Source organism: Hetaerina americana, unplaced genomic scaffold, assembly GCF_022747635.1.
Source record: "Hetaerina americana unplaced genomic scaffold, ioHetAmer1.1.p SCAF_36, whole genome shotgun sequence".
Taxonomy (NCBI): Eukaryota; Metazoa; Arthropoda; class Insecta; order Odonata; family Calopterygidae; genus Hetaerina; species Hetaerina americana.
This window is the reverse complement of record NW_027286941.1, coordinates 4,457,155-4,478,640: the sequence shown is the minus strand read 5'-3', so window position 1 is coordinate 4,478,640 and position 21,486 is coordinate 4,457,155. Positions and strand designations below refer to the sequence as shown.

General features: G+C 34.9%; 1 protein-coding gene across 6 annotated transcripts in view; it reads left to right on the top strand.

The window, feature by feature from the left end:
- The window catches only part of Cip4 (formin-binding protein 1-like Cip4), a 221,661-nt gene extending 201,274 nt beyond the window's left edge, over positions 1 to 20,387 (top strand). Inside the window, exons 8-13 of one of the 6 annotated variants that reach the window (XM_071589325.1) lie at positions 3,028 to 3,054; positions 7,671 to 7,798; positions 8,252 to 8,513; positions 10,826 to 11,040; positions 12,536 to 12,714; positions 15,976 to 20,387. In XM_071589325.1, the coding sequence (XP_071445426.1) occupies positions 3,028 to 3,054; positions 7,671 to 7,798; positions 8,252 to 8,513; positions 10,826 to 11,040; positions 12,536 to 12,714; positions 15,976 to 16,295 (1,131 nt within the window). In that variant the 3' untranslated portion in view covers positions 16,296 to 20,387. Of the gene's footprint in view, positions 1 to 3,024; positions 3,055 to 7,670; positions 7,799 to 8,251; positions 8,514 to 10,825; positions 11,041 to 12,535; positions 12,715 to 15,975 lie in introns of all 6 variants that reach the window. The other 5 variants (XM_071589326.1, XM_071589327.1, XM_071589324.1 and 2 more) reach the window with 5 other exon arrangements.
- The last annotated feature ends 1,099 nt before the right edge of the window (positions 20,388 to 21,486 follow it).

Below are 21,486 nucleotides of genomic sequence, written 5' to 3'. Positions count from 1 at the left end.
CACTTCAGGAGCAAAAATAGAGCATTGTAATTTTGTAGTTTACCAATTCATGCTCATAGCTTGCTGGATGGTAATTTGGCAACAAGTAGAAGTAGTGACTAAGGCTGGTTAGGAATCCAATTTTGGAAGAGCTAAACATATTACAGTAATAAGTATTTAGTAATTGATTTGTATATGAAAATGAATGTGATATTGTAGCCCTGCAAATGAGAGTTTCAGCGACTGATGGCTAGGTATCAGGTGAAAATTTGGTGGTTGCCGATGACTATGTGTCTAGTTAAATGGATGGATGTCTCAGGATGTGCTTTCAGCTAAATCCTAGCCATGTTCTGCCCCCCTTTTTTTATATAAACCATAGTTGAGGAAGTGAAACTTTAGATTTGCTCATGAAAAGGACCATATAACTATGGCATACATACTATCAGGTGGACCTTGTAGTCCATTATGTAGAACTTTAGCAAATTAGATTTGGTAAATTGATACATAGGCTATATTTTTTTAGTTTTCAGAAACTACATTTAAAACAGTCACTAGCACTATTTTGGCTACTGGGATTGCTATCTACTTGTAAAAAAGGAATAAATACAATGAGTGGAGTAGTGCAGTGGAGCCTGTATAAATAGGCTGTTGGGCAAGTGAAAAACGAGCTAAAGTAGGAATATAGTTTTCTTCACAGGTTTTCCACTGGGTCAATCTTTCAGCTGTCAATATTTTGATGTCTGTGGTTGCCCTCAGGGTGTTGATGCCGGGTCATCATTTTTGTATCACAGTAACCATCTCTCTATCCTGTCTTTAAAAACATCCATGTATTTCATGTATAGCAGGAAATTTTTTGAACAAATGGATGACATTAACCTTGGCTCACTCTTCTCACCAGCCATCGCCAATTTCTCATTGGAGTACTTTGATGGGAGGTCTATCTCATCTGGGAAGCAAAAGCCTTTAAATTTATTCCATTATGTGGATGACACCATCGTCTGGCCCCATGAACCGAAGATGCTGCAAGACCTCCTGGATGGCATGAATAAGCAACACCCTAACATCAAGTTCACTATGGAGATGGAGCAAAACCATAGCCTACCTCCCTCGACATCCTGATCTACCATGAGGAAGATGGAACCCTGGTACACTACCACACATTGCACTGGAGCTGGCACACTTGGACCTCTACTTAAAGGGACGTAGTCACCACCACCAACCCAAGCAGAGAATATTCCTATCCATTCCAGACAGAGATGACATGCCTTTGAAACTCCGGCACCTAAATGTTCTACCAGAAGGAATATATCAAGAGGGTGATCCTTCTGCCCCTGAAAACATATGTTGGTGAAGGCCACTTGAAAGGACCTCCAAGAACAAAGAAAAACAGATTGCTAGAGCTTTTCTTCCATACATCCCCTCCAGCATGAAATAACTCTTGAGGATACTGAGGAATCACCAAACAGACCATTCTCAAGCCACTAGGAATGCAAAGTACCCAAGTCGTCTGAGAGAAGGACCACTTGGGATTCTAAGCTATGTTAGTTTTCCCATGTGAGTGATAGGAAAAGCATCTTCAATAAGATGCCATACATGAGAAACCTTAATTAAGGATCACAGGAAATACATCAGACTGATTTATCCAGAGTAGTCACAAATTGCAGAGCACATCCTCTACTAGAACCATCATAACTTCTTTGATGATGGTAAACTGATTAGTAAATAAAGCAAATATTAGGATCATCTGACAAAGGAGGCAATGAAAATCCTACGTGAAGAAAGACAGTTGAACCAAGATACAGAATATGTCCACTGATAATTGTGGAAGCCTGTACTCCATAAAGTAGAGATGACTAGAGTAAGGAGATAGAGCATGAGCAACAGCCAATCAGAAGTAACCTGAGCCTAAGCAGAGGATATGCTATTATTAGCTGAAGTCCACCGACTTAGGGTAGGTTTTGTGATAGATCTAGGCACTACAAATTACTGTACTCTTAAGCCCTAACTAATTATTATTGGTATGAATGCCCTGAGGATGATGATGAGGATAGCCATTGAGACATCATTGCTGGTAAATCTAACCTTGTGGAAAATCCATGACGACTTCTCTAGAACCATGCTCCGGAAAACACTGAATCCTACAGGAATAAAAAATATTTTTCTTATATCTTAAATGTAAGGTTTGAGTTTAGACATGTAATAAACTGCACAAACGTAATATATAATTTCTAAACAAAAACCAAAAACATAGAAGGAGACTTCAGCCATGGGAATATTTAATAATTGTAAATAATGCACATGTAAGATTGGTTATTTATGCTGGCATTCATCATCTTTTAGTTGTATCAAAATTATATAAACATTAGAGGCTGTCCCTGAATAATATTTTTAAATCAAAGCCCTGTAATTTTTTACAACAGAAGCTGAGGGGCAAGAGAGGTGACGTTTTTAACACAGTAATATATTGTTGACATTTTTATAAAAATATCTGGAAGGTAAAAGTTGGTCCCATTCAATAGACAATGCGATTACAGCATATTTAAAACCCATATATTAAGCCCTTAAGAGCCAACATCACAAAATTATTTGAATAGTGACAGATTTTCATTCTAGTTCAGTGAAAGCAATGATTCATTTTATTTAAAATATATGAAAGTAATTAAGACTTCACTATTGTGCACTTTCTTATTTTTAGGAACATGTTATTTGTTGCTCTTTTACCCAGTTTTGTGTAGAATTAAGTAATATACCATTTTCCTCTCCTTAGAAACCACAATCAATATCCATTTAGGAATTCCCACTTACTGTTACAGATGTCAAAGTGTGCATATTTTATAGTACAAGATATAGTGTAAACTTGTACATGTTAATCATTTGTTTTTTTACATTGCAACACATTCTTGAAAATAGTGAAAGTCAATATATAGTAAAATATACTGTACTAGTGCGTCGGGTTATCTGTTGGGTGATTTTTTTAAGCCAGGAGTCACATGGTGTACTTTTCTTTCTCTCTCTTCCCTTGTCTCCATGCACTCTGTCTCTCAGAAGTTAATTGAAGCGTGTGTTACCATCAAGGTAGGTTTTATGTCTCTTGGCTCATTACCCCATCCTCCAATTTTGCAACATGAATTTTTATCAAGTCCTCCTCAAACTTGATGTGCCCTTATGAATTACTATTAGCATTTGATAGTGCTAGTGATTTGCCTGCTGGTGTATTGCTTCATAGGAGCTTGCACCTTCCTTTTAGGATTTTATCTATCACCATTTTTCAATTTCAACTTCGGTATAGTTTTTCAGACTCTCTTATCTCTAAAAGTGAAAGTCATTACTTTTAGGTGGGATAAATGATTTTCAAATTTAATATGTTAACCACATTGGATTTTAGAATTCAACATGGAATATCATCATAATCCTTTTCAGTTGAAAACCTTGATGCATAAAGGAGTAAATTATAACTTTGTTTTAAATGCCAGGTTTATTCAGCTATTTACAAGGTAAGATAAGTCTGTATCAGGGAATTAAAAATTGATTTAAGAAAAACCTAATGCCCACCATGCACCTCCGGTGAGATGAGAAGAAAGATATATTTGCTTTTTACTTTATTAAGAAATTGTTCTTTTATCATCTTTGTAAAATTGAATTTTGGATTTTAGTGGCCTATTGCATTGAGGTTTTCAATTGTTTCATTGTGTATACATTCATTACTTCCAAGCTACATATGCTATGTTTATAAAGTAATTTTATATGAAATGCCACATTTTTAATCGAGTATTGATTGATACACTAGATTGCTTGTGAAATATTCACGATTACTGTTATAATTGAGTTTGTGAGTGAATTTTCTAATAGAGATCTGATTACTGGAAGTTTTTATTTTCCCATGACTTTTATATTGTTTTAAAATCTTGCATAATATTTATGAATACTGACGACCTGAAAAGTGAATAGAATAAAGAAAAATTATTTAACTTTAAAACTATCGGGTAATATGAGAAGAAACAAATTAAATCCTAGAAACATAATAGTTATATAGGATAGAGTCATCTTTTCTTTTTAAAAATGCACCTTTACTGTAATAATTTCCCTACACAACTCTCTGACCGTTAACACAAAACTACGTGCATGTAGTCTTGCATGGTACAGCATAATATTGCATAGTGGCTGCATTCTAGTTGTATCATGGGAGTATCAAATTCCCCCAAAGGAGTTAAGTGCCACACATTGAGAAGACACTTTCTCCCAAGTTTGTGTCATAAAATCCTGGACCTTAAAATATGGGTATTGGCCTCAAGGAATGAGTATGAGAGAAAAATGTGAGACATTTTCTTGAGAAAATTGGGTGAACTGGGGAAAAGATGTGATAGATATAATTCTGCATAGGAGTTTCAGTGTTTGGTGGCTAATCATCCTAAGGAAGGCATTTGATGCAACATGAAGTCAACCATGTAAATTTAATTTTGCATTTGAAACATGTTGTTTTTCAAATGTATAATATTTCCAGTTGATGAGTTTAAAAAATCATATCATTTAATTTAAGAATGGCATTTTTGTCGTTTTCACATTCCAACATCTGCTGCTGATGCAATGCTGGAGTCCAGTCATTAAAACTTGTACCATGTATACATTACACATTAAGCTAACAAGATAACATGCAATTAAATTTTTTGTAGGTAAAAAATGTTATGATCACCCTTTATGAAAAATTCCGTGGGAATAACAAAGGAGCTTCCTCCTTGGTTTCTACATTAACAGTTTCTTAATTTTTTACCTGCATTAATGTAAATTTTTTGATTGTTATGAAATTGTTTTCAATAAAAGTAGAAAGTTTGTGATTATTATTAATATTGTACGTATTAGAAAGTTCCAATGTTCCATTTTGAAGTATATAAAATATCTATGACCTCCTATTTTTCAAAGAAAAATTAAAAGGTTAACTAACTGAAATGGTCTCCATGTCGTTTGCATTTTAAGTACCATCTTATTGTTTATGAATTAATTGTGTGTACTTTCTGTGCATAAATTACTTTGATGTCCAATGACATAATTCATGAGTGCCTTGCATTCCAAACTGGATAGCAGTTAATCTCTTAAGAATAACCTTACCCCATCAAAGTTCTCTTTTGATTTTCTCTTGGTATACAATTAGACAAAAACTTTTTTACATTCCTAATAACTCCCATGCTCAGAATTCAATGTTCAATTTTAGTTTATACACATCCAAAATGCAGATTTCCTGAAATAAATATTGATACATGCAATATTTCAGACTAAAAATTAATGTTTCAATAATAATCAAGCTCTCTTAATCACAATTTTTTAATTATTTTTTGTCAGTAAAGTGTAAGGGTGATGTAAAGAAGTTAGTATTGCTTATAAATAAAGCATTGTGACAAAGAACTTTACATTGGTGTTCAGGAATACCAGTAAATATTTATAAGTTTTATAGTTTACATAAATTAAAATATTTAATTGCTTATAGGAAATGGAATTAGTCTAAAAATATTAAGTAAAGTGTTTCAATTGATGAAAGGTCTTTTAGAGAAAATTTTTCTAATAGCCCCTTTCATGTTGCATATAAAAAGTTTAATTTTGTATTTATTTACATATGTCACACGTTAGAATTTATTTATATGAGAAACATATGGCAGCATTTACTAATTTAAAAATACATGCAGTAAGTGAATATATACAATCTTATAAAGAAATATTTTGAAGGATCTGGCCTATGTTTATTACTCTAAGGTCATTATTAGGAATAGTAATATTCTTGTGATCTGATTATTCATTCCATTTCCTCAAACAGAGAGAAAGTAGTACGGATAATGTTATTATTCTTGAATTAAATTATTTTTCTATTTCCTTGACCAATTTGTGGAACTGAAAATATTGAGAAGTAGAATTTTGATAATTGTTCGAGTTTAAAATATTATATAGCAGCATGATGTTGGAGTGGTATGTGTTATTCATTTTACGAAACCAATATGCGAGTTTAAGAGTTTCAGGTGATAATTTGTTATATTTAATTTTACTAGCAAACATCTTACGAACAAACAAATCTTACGAACAAACAAATCTTACACACTTTTGTCTTCATGTGAAACATAGTGGTGCACTAATTATATTATAGCTTCCTCTTTTGATCATATTTACACATTGCTTTCTGGTTCCAGCAAAGAGTTTTCCTGCTTATTCTAAACTTGTGTTGATAATAATAGGGGTGCTTAAGGGAGTGTTTGTTATTAATTACCTAATTTTCTTCTGCAAAAGGTATTCCTTTCTTCAGAAAGTTCACTTGCATACAAACAATGCATTGTTCTCATTATGGTGGAATGTTGACTGATTGACTATGAATTAATGTATCAGTTAAGGTATTGATTTACCTTTTTTCACCTTTGGCTGATTTTCTTAGTGTTCCTGATGTTGCATTAAAATTATGCATTAATGTTGGTGGAAGTTTGGTAGTTACGTGAAAATAGTTGTATTTCTGTTCATTATGAAGGCTGTTATTCTGAAGAGGCTCTCATTTCAGCTCTTTGATGTCTCTTAGTTGTAGGGTTAAATAAAAATTTGGCTCTGGAATAAAGTATAAATATTGATTTGTTCCCAGAGCTTATCATAAGCAAAATAAGTGTATGTAGCGGCTACATTTCCATGATAGAATGTGCCAGTTGGCAGTATTTTCTATCACATCAATGATTATAAGATGTTTTATTGCATATTTGTTCTTAAAAAAAGACACTTGACATCCTTTATGATTCTTCAATAATGATTTTATTCCATTAACTATAATTTTATACACAATTGGAAGTGAACATGGCTAGTCGTGGCTTTTAATCCCTCTAGTGTTTTTTGATGAAGATGAGATTTTCAGATGCTTTTGGTAAATGTCATATGCGTATTTCTACTATTTACCTGCTTGCATTATGCATGTGAGCTGTAATATTTGTCAAAAAGGGCATGCTTTTATAACTGGTAGACTATATTATTGTTGCAGATGCTTTCTTCTATTGCCATTGTTTTTCAACCATTAATAGTTTTGTTTGTGTGGCAATATCTGCTAAATAGATTTAGTATTTCATTTTGAAATGTATAGAATATGTTTTGTTGTAAAAACTAAAATAATTTGTGTTACTAAATACTTGAACAAATATTTTCAATTGTGTTTCAACCCTCTAGTTTTGTGATTTCTTTTGAGTTATCCATTAATTAATGCAATTGGAAGTAACTTTGGCTCTCTGAGAGGTGTGTAAAAATCTCATTTGTTTTATTTGTTTACTCTGAAAAGAGACAGTAATTCAGATAATATTTAATCTTTCACATGTTCTTTTTAAATTATTTTAGAGCACTAATATGTTTTTTCTTATAATAATGTGAAGCCTTCAGAGAAATAATATTTATTATATCAAATATCTTACTTGAGACTCTTCAGAATAATGAAAAAAAATCCTTTTCCATAGAGGCCATATAATAGGACTTTGAATAGATTTAATTATCAATTTATTATTTTCATCAAATATGGAGTTTTATTTCTGCTGGATTAGAAGATAATATTTGAACTGGAAATTGTACTGTCATGCATTTACTTTCAAAGTAAATCTTTTCTTTTGATCCTTTTAATATATTATGGAAATTTTTACAAACTCTACTAAAATATATCTGAGCATTTTCTCATTGTATTAATTTGTCCCCAGAACAATCTCTCTACATTGGGGGAAGCAAAGGAGGATTTTGGAGACTTGCCACCTAATCAAAGGAAGAAGAAGATACAGCAAAGGATAGACGAAATTGCAGCCAAATTGCAACAGGAAACTGCTGCCAGGTAAATATATTGGACTTGCCAATTAATGGCTTCTATGCAATTTTGTTTTACATTGATTTGTACGGTTCCATTGACCTAGCTTACAAAAAGATGTTCATAGTTGAATGAAAAAACCAAGTTTAAATGCATAAGAGGACACGAAAAGTATTTTGAAAGAGCATGTATAAAATCTATCAAAATGCCTTAGTAAATAAATGTTGTATAACCACATGTTCACTAAAAACAGAAGACATATTTCAGTTTAAAAGTAATGAGCAAGGTGTATTCAATTAACTCCTACGCTAAAGGTTATCATGGGTAGATACATGGCATTTTTCTATTTATTCTGTCTGCATTATACATTTATACTACATTTACATGTTTTTGAAATTGATGAATCATAACACCATTGAATATGGCTTTTAGTACAAGAGGCAGGACATTTTGATTTAAAATTATTAAAATATTCCACAGGGATGCATTAATGAAAATGAAAGGTGTCTATGAGTCAAATCCTGCCATGGGTGACCCGATGTCTGTGGAAGGACAACTTCATGAGAGTGGTAACCGGTTAGATAAACTTCGGCAAGAGTTGCATAAATACCAAGGATACTTGGCAGATTTGGAAGGAGTTCCAGTTCCTGTTGGAGCCAATGGAAGCAATGGCTCACCACGCTTAATGGGTGCCCAGCCAGGTCCTGCAGCACCTGTGCATGCAAATCGACGAAAGCATCAAGTAAGGAATTTTTCCTGCACCCAAGCAAATTCAATGCATAATTATTATTTATTATTATTAGGTAATCTACCGGTTAAGGTAGGTTTTTGGATGGACATAATTACTAATTAAATAATTTGTGACCCCTAGCAAAACACAACATCCTACTCTACATCAGGTCCCTCTTCAGCTCTGAGTACTTTCTTCCTTTCATCCCGTCCAACATCCCTATCCTGTTCCTTCCCTTTCCTCGTTTGCCTAACATTCTTCCCTCAATTACAGTCTTCAACATTCCGCTGCCGCTCAAAACCCCCTTCATCCACTTTTCCTGCCTCCATAGGATTTCTCTCAACAAACCCCTGTCCTCACCCACCATACTAAGTACTTCCTCATTTGTTTTCTTCTCTGTCCATTTCACCTTCTCCATCCTTCTCCACACCCACATTTCAAAAGCCTCCAATCTACGTCTATCCTCCTGCTTCAATGACCACGTTTCCGTGCCGTATATAGCTACGCTCCACATCAACTTTTTTACGAGTCTTTTCTTAACATCCTTACTCAACATCCCTCTCATCAATTCCCTCCTCCTTGTGAAAGCCTCTTTGCCTAGCGCAATTCTTCTCCTTACGTCCCTACTACTTTGACCGTGTTGATCCAAAACACTTCCGAAATGCGTGAACTGTTCTACCTGCTCTAGTTTTTGCCCTCCTATTTTAATGTTTAGCTTAGCCTTTTTCTTTGTAGAAAATCGCATAACCTTTGTTTTATTAATATTGATTCCCATCCCATACCTGTCGCACTGAATTTCCAATTCACTCAGCAATGCTTGCAGCCCCTTGGCTGACTGACAAACTAAAGCTTGGCCATCAGCAAACCTAACTGATTTTACGAATTCCCTGCCCACTTTCATTCGTACCTCCAGTTCTTCCCATGCCTCTTTAATCATTTCCTCTGCATACAGGTTGAACAGCAACGGGGCAACCCTGCCTTACACCCCTTCCTAACACTGCCCATCCGGACTCCCCGTTTCCCACCTGCACCTGAGCAGTCTGAGACATGTACAGGTTGCGGATTAGCCTCCTTTCCCTCCAATCTATTCCTATTTTCTGCAACATACTCATTAGTTTTTCTCAATTCACTCTATCGAACGCTTTTTTGAAATCTACCAAACAGGTTTGAGGTGGTTTCCCGTTGCCTTCCTCATCTATGCATAAGTTGAAGTTGTATTGTAGCAAATTTTTCTTATGAAGGATTGCATGGTTTGGTAAACTCTATTATGCCTATAGTTCACAATTCATTACCTATATCTAGGGTGCTTTGCTTTCTGTATGCAAATTTTTTTAATTCTGGGTAACTGCGGGATATGCTGTGACAGTAACTTTCTTAAGAGAGTCATCCACTAAAGTGTGAGGAATCTGGGTTTGAATCCCAGTCAAGGCAAATGATTTTTATGCTCTGAAATTATTGCATTGCAGTTTTTATATTTCGTCTCTGTTAAGTAATCACAGTCGCGTAACCCTACTCAGTTTCTAGTTAAAAGATACAGGCCATATTTTTGTAGGATATATGTATGACAGGAATTCATTAAAATCTAGGTTAATTATGACTCATTAAAATGTGTTTGGTTTGGCCAAGTAGGTCAGAATTAATGAATGTGTAAAAAATTCTGTTGCTTTCATTCTACATGAATGAGACAATAAATATTATTGGGATGTCTTTCTCTTTCATCCTCCTCCAGTTGTCAGAAAAACAATTGTTAATCTTTTTACAAATAATTATGATTATTCCTTGAAGCCAATATGTTTATTAGGATTATATTAAAGTGCATGTTTGTTGATAAAAATCTGTTCCTTTGGAAAAAAACCTTTTCTTACTGTGCCATAGAATGAAAGCATTCACCGTATTTTCCCATCGATAACGCACACCTAATGTATAGTGCCCACCCAGAACTTTGTAGTTATCATGAATTTGTTTAGATACCGTGCGTCCAGGGCTTCATAGTTATCTTGAATGTGTCAAGATGCTGCACATCTGTATATACATATATATATATGCATGTAAAAATTATTTATAGTGTGTGTAAAAATATGTCTACATCGGATGTGTGTGTGCAAAAATACATCTATGTTTTGATTTTTTCAATTTTCATTACATAACGCTCATCGTCATTTTTTCGATCATATGCACATTTTTGTATAGATAATGTGCACATTATCGATGGGGAAATACGGTACTTCCATTTGAAACAGCATTATTTTAAACTTGTGATATAAAAAGTATAAATAGATTAATGAGAATGTGTAATTTCTCATGTTTTTATCAACTCCTTTTAGCAGGGACCACCTGGGCCAAATTCTCCTGCCTTGAATGGTCACTCAGGCTCAGAAGATTCCCTCAGTCGAAGTGCTTCTGACTCAAGTGTTTCAAATCCTGCAGCCATGCATCCAGGAGTCAGCCAGAGTGTGGCTAGCCCAGGGGCATCGCACCAACTCCTTTCAAGTCAAGCAAGCAAACAATCAGCACCAGGAACACCTCTTCCTTTACATGGGTAAGGTTTTTGTGGGTTAATTATCTCATCAATGATGGCTGCAAATATTCTCATGTCCATTATACTTCTCTATTCCTCACCCCTCAGCTATTTCAGTCTTCAGGTTTTGCTTTTAACGTTCACATAGAGTAGTAAGTTTGGTATGATAATACTACTACCAAAACAACATCCAGAAGCCGACAACTTTTCAGATTAAGTTGTGGTTGACTCTATTTTAAAAACATCAAATAGTCAGTGAATTGAAGAGTTAGTGTTTGAGATACTCAGAGATTTTGGAAACTAACCACACCTACTTTGTATATGTCAGTGATAAAGATGATTTTCTTGATGAAGTGATGTTAGTTTATTTGTCTATCTAAATTTCATGTTTCTAGGAGCAGTTGCTCTTAAAATTTTATATTGAAGACTATTTTTCTTTTAAATATGGTGTCTAAATCTCTGGCTAAACAAATGATTGGTGTTTCAATCCATTATTTTGTCATCTCATCTGTGTAGTAAGCCATTTTTCAACATCTGATTACTTTCAAAACAATTTTCCCCCAGCTCAGTTTATTTCGATAGTCCCAATCAAAAGGTAAATTACAGATTTGACTATCTATATACAAAGAATAAATTTGATTTTCGAAATGTTATTTGATTCATAATTACTTAGAATTCATTGCCTTGAAAACCATGTAGACTCATTCCAAGTTAAGGATCGATATATTAGAGCCATTGCAAACATTCAGTTTTAATATAAAATATCAGCACAGTGCTATCAGGTTTCCATTCTATTGTGTGCACTTCATTTGATTTATCCACAAATGAGGATTAGGAGCAATGTGCCATCAACTTATATTTTTTCTAGCACTAATTTTAGCCAGTAATTGATAAATTATGAAAAAAAGCATAAATTAATGTTTTCAGATGCTGTATAAAAATTCCATTATCCCTGAGTGTAAAACTTATGCTGTATTCCATTTTTATCCTATGTGGTTTTTCTTCATTGTTAGATGTTGTTTTACTGAAATTGAGAACCATGGTGCTTGGGCAGATTTAACTCTCAATATGTTAGGCTGTAGGTTTTTCGTTTGGCATATACATCATAAAATTTAGTGATGTTCAAAATATAAAAAAAGGGCCCTTCATAAGTTATTTGAATTGAAATTATTAGTTTTAATTTTCATCTTATTGTTCTCCTTTCATAATTTTCTTATTTACCAGGGACTTACAGTTACAATGAAATATCATATCACAACTTGCTTTTTTATTTCTAGTCGTAGTTTTTTTCAGTTTTATTAGTGTTACTTCATTTCTATTGCTTGTTTCAGTTTTGATCATTATTATCTCACTCTTCTGCCTTTCTTTTCCCTGCCCCTTGATCCATTTACCATTCATTCCCTCTCATCCGAAAAACCCTCCTAATTACTTTACCTTACATTTAACCCTTGCTTACCTTTTCATTTGCCTTTAAACACATCCTTCCCCACCCAATCATCCTCTCCACCATTCGCAGGTCCTCCCACAGCCCAGAGTCTGGACTTGGAACATCTCACACAAGTTTACCTGGATCTGAAGGGGAGGATAGGTTAGGAGGCAACAATGGTGGTGAATATTACTATGATGGCACTGATAATGGAATAGAGGAAGCATTACCCCCTCTTGGGACATGTCGGGCTTTGTATCCTTTTGAAGGTGAGATTCTTTGTGTTAACTACCAGACTTTATTTGGACTATCATATATATATGAAGTTCTGATTTACAATGCATCAGGTAAAGATATTGATTCGAAAGTTTGGCATAGATCTAATTAGCTAGATACATTGATGTAAGATGTACTAGTGTTAAAATCATTCATCTCAAAGGAGATGTCCACTCTTTTGGGTGAGGATTCACTATCACTGAGTGATGAAATTATATAAGAGGGAGCTTCTCCCTTTGTATTCACTGGTTTTTATGATAAATGATCCAGGTTGAAAGCTGTAGTGTGCCTTATCAATCAGGAAGGAAGGAATCAATCATCCTAAGCCGTTTCTTTATGGCCACTCATTCAGGAAAAGGTCAAAAATTACTCATTTTCTTAAAAAATTCTTTAAAATATCAGGACAAGGGCTTAATTTTCTATAGGATTTGGGCATATGATATGCAAATTGAGAATTTGTAAAGAGAATGATATTTTTTTCAGTTGAGAGACCAGTTTGTGTCATGCATAGGTCATTGCACATCCAGGCAATAGCAAAAACCAAAACCATGTTGTGCACCTCAGTATTGTTGCATAGTGCCATCTGAAGAAAAACCATGACGTACATACAGTGATGAGGGATGGTTCACAAAATATGTAGCTAATCAGATTCCAAACAGTGGAGAAAACAAACAAAAAAGTATAGTATATTCATTAGGAAAAGTTGGAAATGGAAGTTAGAAAATGAGTGGAGACCCTGAACATGAACATTATGCCTAGCATTGTCGATGAAATTATTGGTTAACATTTAAATTCAAACATAAATATGGCCATAAAAAGTTGATTTCTTAATCGCTCGTGCTTACATTTAAGCTTTGATATTTAAATGTATTCCATTACATATTGTTTATTGGCTGAGATCCCAACTAGGTTGTGGTAGTTAATTTGGATTGATACACATTTTTGTGAAATGATGTTTTAATAAAAATGACTTTAATTTCTAGTACCTTAAAAATCATAATATAGCTTTGCAGCCAATTTAAATTATCTGTAGTAGTATTTATTTTGCTTGCTGTAATTTCTGCAATACATTCCACCTATGGTTCTTTGTTTCCTGAAAATTCCTCTTATTATTCATTGCCAGACAAAAGAAGGCTAGTCTTAAAGCTTCTGGTAAAGCCATTTTAGGGTTTCCCTTACCTTCCATGTGTAGTTTCAGTAAAGAGCAATAGATTATGGTAGAAAATCACTAGCAAGGCAATGTAAAAATTTAATTTTTAATAAATACAATAATTAGTATCAATAAATGAAATTAATCTAGGGCTTAATAACATTGGATTAGAATTGAGTTCCTAATTTGATGTGTGTTAATAGCATTGTAAAGATGCATCTATGTATGCTAATTGTTTTTGTTAGTGTATCAAAATTTTCATAAGTGGCTGGTAATACATTGGATATAGAACTATATGCTAATACCCAAAGATAAGAAGTAGAATAAAGAACATTTTCCTAAGCCCAAATATCCAAATGGATTCACACATGCATGTACTACCTTGATCAAAAATTTCCCGGAATTTATTCAGAAAATTAAAAATACAAGTTTATTCATCTAAATCTATATTGTCCCCTTCAAAGTAATCCCCATCGACTGCAACACACTTATGCCAGTGCTTGATCCAATCCTCGAAACATTTTTTATATTCGGTTTTCGGTATGTCCATCAGTGCTTCCTGCGATTTTTCCATTACTTCCTCTCGGCTGCTAAAACGCGTTCCCCGTAATGGTTTTTTAACTCGATTGAACAGAAAGAAGTCACAGGGAGCCAAATCAGGTGAATTCGGTGGCTGTTGGATGGTATTTGTTGCATTTTTCGTCAAAAAATTACGAATAATGATAGCACTGTGCGACGGTGCGTTATCATGGTGCAAAATCCACGAGTTTTCTGCCCACATTTCTGGTCTCTTTCGGCGAATTGCTTCACGCAAACGTCTCATAACGCCCAAATAATACTCTTTGTTTACTGTCTGGCCTTCTGGCAAAAATTCATGATGCACTACACCGTTGTAATCCATGAAAACCGTCAGCATTGCCTTCTTTTTGGACTGAAAACGACGTGGTTTTTTTGGTCTCGGCTCATTTGGTGAACGCCATTCACTTGCCTGATGTCTGGATTGCGTGTCGTACTCATAAACCCACGTCTCGTCTCCAGTAATGATCCTTTTGATGAATGTGGGATCGGATTCAGCCTCGCAAATCATGTCTTTTGCGACGTCAACACGGTCTCTTTTTTGCATGAAATTGAGGTATTTTGGCACCAACTTTGCTGCTACACGACGGAAACCCAAATCATTAACCACAATGTCTTGGGCGGATCCATAGGCAATGTTCAAGTCCTCCGCTATTTCTCTGATGGTTAATTTGCGGTTATTGACCAACATTTCTTTTACTTTATCAATTTTTTCACCGACTTTCGATGTCGATGGTCTGCCACTGCGTTCATCATCTTCGATTGACTCACGACCACTTCTGAACCGCTCGTGCCACTGGTAAACGACCGTTTTTTTTAGAGAATCGTTGCCGAAACACTTTTCCAACATTTCCAACGTCCGTGCGCCACTAAATCCGTTTTTTACGCAAAATTTAATACAAGCCAACACACACAGAGATAGATGTACTCTTGGCTACGTAACTTTTGCAAATGTCAAGTTATGACACTAAGATTTAAAGGGAATATCAACAACAGATGTACCAATTTAACAAAAAAAACAGAACTCAAATCGGAACGATGGGAGCGGCACACGGTGGTTATTCCGGGAACTTTTTGATCAAGGTAGTATATGCAATTTTATGAAAAATATGAGTGAAAGTATTGAATTCAAATAGAGCTATGAGGTATGAGTCATGGGTGTGTGTATATTTCTCTCATTTATGTCATCCTAATTGGCATGTAATCACAATAAAACATTACAATAGACCCACAAAAAGTCATTTAATGCATTTTTGGGGAATGTAAGGAGAATGCATAAACAGGTTAACCAAGTGACCACCTTCAATAACTCCACAGAAGTAAAGTCTAGATGTGTTCAACAGGGTCAACTTCAATTTGTGATGCTCTATTCTTCATGAAAAATCAGGCAACTTAGTGCGTTTCTAAATTTTTATTTTCTATCCGAGTCCCTTTATTTGGGTTACCCAAGCAAACCTATCTTAAGATGAATAAAAGTGAGATATAGGCTAATGCATAACAATAACTAATGAATTTCTTTCCTCCCCAGCCACAAGTGAAGGATCCATTCCAATGGGTGAAGGTGAGGAGCTCTGGGTCGTGGAACTGGACCAGGGAGATGGCTGGACGAGGGTGCGTCGCCAGGGGCCTTCACATATTGGCAGTGGTGGTGGGAGGAGACGGGCAAGGGGTCGGAGGAGACACAATGGGGGGGATGGGGAGGAGGATGATGAGTTCGATGATGACGATGATGAGGATGACGATGAGAGGGAGGAAGAAGGGTTTGTGCCCACCTCGTACATAGTAACAACACTATTCCCTGATCATCAGCAATCCCAGCAACCCCCAGTGCCACCTCCAATGCCTTGAGGCACAATGCAGCGACGTACGGCTTGGACTGCAGTACGGGCGCTGGTAGACTTCCTTCGGCACATGTTTGGTTGGGGAAGGGTCAGGCCATCGCAGCATTAGGTTTTGGAGGACTAGCTGCCAGTGTCCAACCCTTCCCTTAGGGTGTAAAATCAAAGCAGGGAAATCCTGCCCACGAAAAATAATTCCTCCTAATCAGAGAGGACCTCAAGTGTGAGATTTTGTGTGTTGGAACATCAAGTGAGGTGAGATCAGTCAAATTTTTTGTCTTGAAAATGGAGTTGTGATTGGAAAATTAGTCGTTGGTTTTGTGTGGATCCATATTTCACTATGTCCAAAAGAAATCTTATTTATGTGTAAGTCATTTTGGAAAGCCCTTTGTTACTCGATGGGATAAGATTAGTGTAAATGAATGAAGGAAGTTTCTTGCCAAACGATACATGTATGCCCGTACTTTTAGCCTGTCATGCGGGGTCACTCATATCTGCATGAGGTTCTAAATAGGGGCGCGACCCATTGGCAGTTGAAACAACAGTACTCATCTCTTGTAGTTGATGGGTGAGTTGCCAGAGGTTGTCTAAGTGGTTGTGAAAAATGAGTTGATTTTTCAATGTATTTGAAAATAATGGTAGTGATGTCTTGTAAAGGACAGATTGGTATTTGCTCTGCTTAGCAAATGAAGAAAAAAAAGGGAGTTACATACTTGGAATGCTCCAAAACATCTGTAATTCAGTTGTATATAGCTTGAGGCAGGCATTAGCTACAATCAGAAAAATGAAGAGAGGTTTGCAATTGCTCTACAATCTTCATGGTGGATATGTTCATTAAACATCAGTTAATTGTCCTATTCATTGTAGTCAAGAACAGATACAAGTTGAATTTGCCTATTCCGAGAAATCTTTGAGAAAACCTTATAAGTTTTCTCCAAAATAACATGCAGCTTGAAGATTTACTGAAACTTTTCTCTCACTTCAATTTTCTCAAAAATAGAAAAGTATAATTTTAAAGGTATGATTCCAAGCACAATTTCTGTCCGTGAGCTGGCATTGGAAGTGACTAAGGACATATAAGCACTTTGAGTCAACACATTGACAAATTGAGAGGTGTGAGGTGTGTCAAATCCTGTGATGTGAAAAGAGAAAATAGTTCTCAAAAGACTGCCATTAATTAGTTTTCTCAAGCACTCCATAGGGTTATTGAACAGTGATGTCCAATTGATTTACAATTTTAGGTCAAGGCCGTTAGAAGCCAAAAACCATTGTGGTTATTAGTTGAAATAATGAAAACATACTATATTTTACAAAATTTGCTCAGCTAATTAATAAGTTGCCCCTGAAGTCCCCAAAAAGTGCTCATTTAATTTATTAATGTTTAGCACCGGAAAGTTTTAATCAATATTGAAGTAATTTATGCAATAAAATATTTGTGACCTAACATTACCAAATGAAAGCTAAATAGCTGACTGGGATAAAAAATGCCTTATGCAGAGCTTGGATTGAGTGGACCATGACAGTGAATGTGTTTTTGATGTAATATTGCTGTTTACAAGCAATAATAAGAATGAAAGAGCTGTGAGGTCTTGATGAAGTTCATTGCATCCAAATCCTTTGTTAAGCTAGACAAATTATTCTTTTGATCATCAACTACAGTTTTGTCTAGGGTCATCCCCAGGGAGCAAAATGCAAACGAGTGACTGAGGCGCATTAGTTCATTGTTTGTGCATCTGATGATGTATTCAATGCAATAGGTTCGAAGTATTCATTTTGCCATGAATACACGTTCTCAGTTGTCACTATCCTCTGTAAAACTAAACATTTTTACTCCCAGTCATCATGAAACACATCCTCTTCAGAAACCATACCCATTGAATCTCAGCTGATATCAAAGCAAATGAAACATAAGATAATGAGTGTGTGGTCAATGAAATTGCAGCAAAGGCAGAGATACCTTGATGCCGTCCGTCTTACCTTGATCAGGGGCTGCCTTTCAATTGGTTTTTATTGTCCTGTTAGAACTATGATTTTCTGTGTGTACGCAGTCAGGATTATATTTTTATTAAAAAGATATTGTTTTTAAGGTACCCTTTGTTGACATACTGCTATAGAGCTAAATTGTGGGTGTTAATTGAAATTATCGTATTTGAATTCAATGAGTTTTTTTAAACTTTAAGCAGTTTTATAATGTATAATTGCACGTTAATGTAAAAACATATCAATTGATGAATGTGCCATCAGTTTTCTTGAAAGAAAAAGAAAATGTGGTTATCATTAAGATTAAGGAAACATCGGGGATTGAAAATCAAAATTTTGGGATTTTATCATTGAATTATTGCATATTCCTTGTTTAGGTGTGAAAAAGTTAATTTGTCATGCCGATTATAACTTCTCGTTGATGACATCAATAATGGCACATTCTTGATCAGATTTCATCAAAGTATATCTTCATGTTAGCCATTTTCCTTTAGTAATTTTTTACTAGGTTTATCATCATTTTAATTTATCCACCTGCAACAATTTTTGTCTTTCTTAGTCTGGATGTACAAATTTGGTCGATGGGAGACATCTTTAGCTTGAAGGAGGCTTTCTGGGGAGAGTTAAAATGACTTTTAATGTAATGTCTGTGGTATGTGCTCCTATACCTTGAATTTTCCTGGACAACATTTGTTCATGCATGTGTACAATTTACAGAAAACCTTTAAAAATTATCCCCCAGAATATTTTATCTTTGCATTCCACAGCTAAGAATTTTGCATTATAAAATTAATTGACTTCCATTTGATTAGGAAAACTGCAGTTAAAAAATTTCATTGAATTTAACTGATTTTAATTGATGTTTTTATTGTTGATTTTTTATTTATTCTATATTTTACTGCTTGCCCTATATATTTTTTTATTCCTGTGGTCAAATCAAATTCTTGTAATAATATTAAAATATCAATCATAGATTTAATTTTTGATTGTGGACTTATGCATTCAATGTTAGGTTCACTTTTCTTTTCAAGAATAATTTTGTGGTCAAATCCTCTTCCTGTGACCACACTGTAAATATCTAACATTGCATAGTAGGCTGTTTTGTCTAGTGGCAGTGATTGTTTGTAAAATAAATTTATTTGATATGTGTTATTCCATAAATGCAGTGACAGTTATTAGAGGGGAATTGACTCTATCCAAGCTTATGAGCCTTGTGAGTTAACCGAGGTCAACAGCACCATATGGATATCTATAAAAGTGTTTGGTAAATGCAATAGTCATTTATATAGCTTATTTTTTTATTATGTGATTGTACCAAACAGTTATTGTAGGTGTTTATTAATCTAAGCCGCTGAATTTGTTGCTTAAATCATTTTTGAGTTTCACTCATGCCATCTTTGCCTTATTTAGCTTCATTACGAAAGGTTATTGTGGGATTTTGTTTTGTGACTTTAATCCCACTTGCCTCATCACAGTTGTTCTTAAATTTGGGTGTAGAAAGGCTTGTAAATGTACACCAGTATTTTTTGTATGTGCTGATTGAAAGACATGACTACTGAGGACGGTGCCCTCAAAGCGTGTTAGCTTTGCTCTTGTGAGAGCCCCATTACCTCCCTCCCTGCCACCTTTTTCTCACCCCTCAATAATTTTCTCCTGCCCCTTGTGATGTGTATATTTATCCAATATACAGATGGCTTTTAAATGGGAGGCCATGTGTATCAGCCTCAAGTGAAGGACTCTACCTCAGTGTTTGCAGAGGCCGAGTCTGAGAAGTGGAATAGAAAATGTAAAATGCTGCAATATTCGAAGTGTTTCATGATGTAATGGACGTTTTCTACCTTTTCCCGCCTATATTTCCACTATCTCATCTTCAGTGGGAATAATTCCTATCCATTATATATGGATAAGACTTCATATTATTGGGATATCCTTCTTTAGTCTTTGCTATGCTTATAATTCCAATATCTGATAAATATTGTATATTTAATGAAACTATTAAAAATGAAAAAAAAAATAATGCGGGGAAAGAAAACTTGATGTAAATATGAGTTCCGAGCCTTTATGAGCTTGTAATAAGCTGGAACCTCTTTTTTGTTGTAATATAATATTTTCATTGTTTTTATCCATTTGAGAGTCATTTTTTTCATTGATGTTCCTTTCCTTGTGATTCATTTTCAGGGATTGATTGAATTCTTTGCCATAGAAATGATTTTTATATTGGTTTGGTAAGAAAATATTTCTCAATTTGTTGGCTTATAAATGAATGTATTATTCATTTTATGTTTGATCATTATTGTATCTAAGTCATAGAGAATTCCTGACTCATAATTGGTCTTGTATTATTGATGCTAATTCACTGGTCTCCCAGCAGTAAAAAGATACTATTAAAAATAAGCCTTTTAAAAATCAAGAAAAACCCCGTCCACTGGGACATTGATCTGTCTTGAATAAGATTAACATGAACAAAAAGTGGAAGTTTTGTCTTGCAGGATGTTCACTTTTGGAATCTGCTGATTTTGCATCAATAACTCGTGGTTGTCAAGGTGTCTCACGATTGAATTAGCAGCTATATGTTCCATGACCTTATATGAAATGGATGTGAGGGAAATAGGCCCATAATTGTTGGGTTCCTCTTTGTTTCCGTTTTTGAATATTGATGTTATGTTAGGCTTTTTCTAATCTCCGGGAGCCTTGTGATTTACCAGCGATTACTTAAATTTGTCTTCTAGATATGGTGCAATTTCCGACACTTGTTCCTCAAATATACGAGTGGGTACTTCATCAGGCCTGGAGGATTTATTAGGCTTAATATTTTTCAGCAAACGTTCTATTTCATTATATGAGATTTCAATTTTGAGCATAGGTTGGTCGATTTGGTAAGCAATCCGAGGCATTCGGTTATTCATTGGTGAAGACACTTTGAAAGAAGAAATTTATTACATAAATCTTTTCCAAACTGCTGGTTACTCTTCTGCCTTTATCAGTTTTGAGTGAATCAACCATTGACTTATTTCCCTAAACCTCTCTTATGTATGGCCAAAATGCTTTCAGATTCTATTTCAAATTATCTGTGAATCGTTTCATTTGAATTCTTTTAATGCTTTCCAAAATTTCTTCTTGGCAATCGCCCTAGATAGGGATATCATTCGTTATATTTTTCATCTTGGCATGACATAGCCTTTGATGTCGCAATGCCTTTCTAAAATCCGCGTTGTACCATC